At 29.2% G+C, this 4,702-nt stretch overlaps 1 protein-coding gene across 1 annotated transcript; it reads left to right on the top strand.

Annotated features, from left to right (window-relative positions):
• The first annotated feature begins 2,372 nt into the window (after positions 1-2,372).
• Positions 2,373-3,379, top strand: LOC102578798 (glycine-rich cell wall structural protein-like). The gene is made up of 2 exons (XM_006353117.1): positions 2,373-2,463; positions 3,085-3,379. Exons 1-2 carry the CDS (start codon positions 2,373-2,375, stop codon positions 3,327-3,329), a joined length of 336 nt encoding a protein of 111 aa, XP_006353179.1. The 3' UTR covers positions 3,330-3,379.
• Positions 3,380-4,702: the final 1,323 nt, after the last annotated feature.

Below are 4,702 nucleotides of genomic sequence, written 5' to 3'. Positions count from 1 at the left end.
CCTAATTATTCTGCTACTTTTGTGTGCTTTCCTTTTTGTTGCTTCAGCTCTAGCAGTTGATCAGACAATATCTCTTTTTTAAGTTATTGTTTAAATTTTTATTCCTATTATTAAAATGTTTTATAAATATTACTTTTAGAAAATCAAACAATTTTGATAGAACAATATGTTAGATTTGAATTTAATATTTACTCATATATTTCTTAACCTTACAAACTAAACATTAGGTGATGTATAGAATATTTACTAACGATTTAGACTATAGTATATTTATATTATTTTTAAACATATGAATCTATTGGCTTACATTAATATAGGTGGAAATTATCGAAGTAACTACATAATTTCCACCTCTATTAATGTAAGTCAATAGATTCATATGTTTAAAATGATAAATTGTTTCACTCAAAATTTGTCCTTGGATTCAGAATTTGTTTATTGTATTTTTGTCATCTTAGCTTAGTTTATTCTTGTGTTCCCTTATAATTGGATTCAAGCATTTTGCCTAATCATATTCTTATTGATATATGTCAGAAATATTAGGGATTTGATGAAGAAAAATAGTTTTCATATAATAAAAAAAATAGCTACACTTATTGATACATGTATTATGTGCCTAGTACTTGTGCTGGTGCAAGGTATATAATGAGATAGTCGGGATTGCATAAGTTTAGGAGAGGATATAAAGAGGGTTGCAATGGTACAAATTGATCCCTTTAAATGTATCAGTCTTTCCTTTCCTTTATTATTGCAGAGAACAAATAATTGAAAGATAGAGAATTGGAAGTATATGGTAGAACTTAGTCTTAAATCTATGTATCTACCCAAAAGGGTAGCCTAGTCGGAGGAGAAACACTGGATTCAGATTCAAAATTCTATATTGAAACAAAAAATACTAGGGTGGTGTTTTCAAATTTGCCTAAGCTTTGGTAGAAAGGGCTATTTCACACCTACACTAGTGGGAGGTAATTAAGGTGTGCAGAAATTAGTCTGAATATCATCGTCATTCAAATCTAGGTGCCCTCTCCATCTCATCCTCCAAAGTAGAGCAAAAAGATTAAAACTAAGCACTCTTATTTAAAATATATTGTTACTAATTTTTTATAATTATTTAAAGTTTAGCTAATCTTAGATTGACGATGATATTCAGATTAGTTTCTGAGATCATTGAACCTCGCTCTCGGGCCCAAAGGCAGAGCAAAGCAAAATGATTTTTCTTTTTAGAAAATTTCAACTATTCTTTATACTGGAGTCTTAATAATGACTATCGGTGCACTTTCCACCTAATAAAAAAGATGGCTTTAATTATTTCTTACGTTATATATTATGTTACTAATTCAAATTTCAAATATTACATCATTTCATATTTCTTTGGAGTCGATTTTGTTAAAATTTCTGACTTCGTCATTTTTGCGATTACGGTAGACAATGATGAGTCAAAAAATCCAAGAATATCGGCACCAATATTACACGTGCAAGGCCTCGAAATGCACCACGTATAGCTTAAGCCTAAGCTTACTTGTTTTCCTTTTCTTCTTCCAAGTTCCATAATCAGTTCGTCATCCAATGGATAAAAGTTTCTAAATTTATACATTCTTCCGTTTTAATTTATGTGTTTTTTTTTGTTTTTCATCCGGCCGTGTCTAGAGTTTGAAATTGAAGCTCCGACTAAATTTGAATTGCACTCTCTGGGTCCATTCTGGGTGACGCTCCCAACATGATTTTCTTCATATCCAGAGTTCGAATTCGAGACTTCTAGTTAATAGTGAAACAGTCCTACCACTGCACTATCAAAATTTTAAATATATTTTATTAAAATTTGACTCGATAGTAATCCATTGAAAATGTTACTAGCAAGACAAATTCTAGTCCATTGAAAATGTTACTAGCAAGACAAATTCTAGTGGAATTTATGTCGAAAGTAAAAAAAAAAAAAATATCGATCTTGTCTAAGTGTGATTAAAATCAGTTGAAAATTCCTTATTGGCAAGTCAAATTTTGAGGGAAATAGTGCATTCCTATAGAAAATGTAACTTTCTATATTCAGAAACTCGTTAATTATTTCTATGTCATATATGACACATTTAAGATCTGAACATAAAATTTAAAGACATTTTAATATATATTACATATTTTTATTTAAAATCACAATTTTATTTTTTACTTTCTTACAATTTTGTGTTGAATCAAAATAAGACAGATAAAATGAAACGTCGAGAATAGAGTTTTAGAGCCATATCCTCACGAAGAAATACATAAGATTTTATGTCTTGTAGTGAGATGTTTTGAGTATAAATTGAGGCTAAATTGAAAGCCAATTTCATTCCACTCTCAAAAATATTTCTTTGTTAGAATATATAGTGAAAGAAAATATGAAGATCAATAATAGCCTAATTATTTTGCTAGCACTTTTAAGTGCTTTTCTTTTTCTTGCTTCAGCTCTAGCAGTTGATGAGACTAAAGGTAAAGGTCGATTTACGCAAATATCTCTTTTTTAGGTTATCATTTAAATTTTATATATTTTTTTAAAGGTTTTATAAATATAACTCTCAGAAAATTATACAATTCTGACGAACTATGTTAGACTTGAATTTAATATTTACTTAGTTGTTTCTTACCTTACAAAACTAAACATTACTAGTATTTATATTGTTCTTAAATATATGGATCTATTGGCTTCCATAAACATATATAGCTAGTTACTTTTTATTTTCACCTTTAATAATATGTTTGTCCATCTTAAAGATAGAGACAAATTCAAGATTTCTAGATTTTAATCTTTTTGAGTTATTAGAATCTGAATTAATATACTATATATATAAGTCATACAAAATTAGACAAATTAAGCTATTGAACTTTATTGAATTCGTATCTTTTACTCTACCTCCACCTATGCATGCACTCAACTAACTATAGAAACAGCGTGACATATTTGAGGCCACAACTAAGAATGTACTTTTTTGACAAATATAATATATTTTTATAAAAAATTCAGTACTCAGCCAAATATCGTCATATGACAACGTAATCAAGAGATACTAATAGTTCCATGCACTAATGAGAAATACTATATGTTGTATGTAGCAACAAATGAAGGACAAGTAAATGATGCAACACAAGGCCATGGTTGGGACGGGGGAGGCGGCTGCCACGGACGCGACTGTCATGGAGGTGGTGGTCATGGAGGTGGTGGTGGTCACGGAGGCGGTGGCAATTATTGCCGACACGGATGTTGCGGTGGATATTATCGAGGAGGAGGGTGCAAACAATGTTGTAGAACTGCTCAAGAATATTCAACTTACATGCAAAATGATGTCAATCGCCCTTAAATGCACAACGTACAACGACCTACTGCAACGTTCATAATAAATAACAGGAGCTTAGTGCACCAACAAATTGTCTTTATTTTAATGTTTAATTAGGTTGTGTTACGTTCTAGCTAGCTAGCTAGCGCTAGCCTAATGTTGTTCTATGAGTTAAATAAAAATTATGATGTAGTAAATATGCAAATAAAACATATCTGTGTTATATATTCTTCGGATTCTAAATTTTCTTTACAAATTTCAAATAGTGTTTGTCCATATAATTTGTCATTATTTGTCAAATATTTTTGACAAATAACCAAAATTCTCAAATACGAGAAAAAACTAGTATTTGAGCCAAATCTCAAATAGTGTAGTAACACATATATTTACTACACTATATGTGTTAATAAAATATAGTGTAGTAAATATGCAATAAAACATATATCTATGTTTTATATTCTCCGGACTCAAAATTTACTCTATAATATAGTTTCATCAACAATTTATTTTGTCTGAATACTTTCTTTGATTATAATTCTGCAAGAGAGATCTTTAAACTTTTCTAGAATGAAATTTTTTATTTGAATCTCTCTAGACTAGTTATAATTTTTTTTAATCATATTGTTATTTTTAAAATTCTCGTCAAACAACCTGGTTTTATTAACAATCAAAGAAATGTCATTTGAATATATTTAGTGAAAGTCTGACCGTCACTCTTGTATTAATATGAGAGTTTCTTTTCAAATTCAAAATCTATTTTTGTCTATCTCGTTCACTTTCAGTTTAAATATACCCCTCTTATTATATTTTGATATAAAATTGTCCTTAATTTGATAAAAAAAAATATGTGACAAGCTCTAAATCAAATGACCTACCCCAATTTTAAATATCCGATTTCCTAAAACACACCTATTTAACTCATAATATGGATTTTCAGTCAAGAATGCAGCTTTACAATAAATTAGTATGAACTAATGATTAATTAGGCTCATATTAAGAAATTCAACCATTTTTTAAAAACATATGCTTAATAGATTACTCTCACAAGCGTGGATAAATCATCTAATCACCGTAAAAAATCAGCAATACAACCGTAGACTTAGGAGTAAATTATTAAGGACAATTTTATGTTAAAGTATAATAGGAGGGGACATATTTGAATTGAGAGTATAACGGGGAGGACATGTTTGAACGAAAAATATAACGATGATGAATCTATTTAAACTATTTTTGATAGTGTAGGAGTATATTTGATCTTCTCCCTTTCTAAAAACCCTTCATTATATTTTATTTGTCACAAGCTAAATTTAAATTTGAAGTATATAGAGTCGATTTGATAAAATTTCTGACTTTGTCACTTCGTTCGCTTACTTCAATAAGTTGAAAATGAGACCTAA

The sequence above is a fragment of the Solanum tuberosum genome, unplaced genomic scaffold (genome assembly GCF_000226075.1).
Source record: "Solanum tuberosum cultivar DM 1-3 516 R44 unplaced genomic scaffold, SolTub_3.0 scf00152, whole genome shotgun sequence".
NCBI classification, from domain to species: Eukaryota; Viridiplantae; Streptophyta; class Magnoliopsida; order Solanales; family Solanaceae; genus Solanum; species Solanum tuberosum.
The sequence above is the reverse complement of the archived record's forward strand: the minus strand, read 5'-3'. Positions and strand labels throughout refer to the sequence as shown.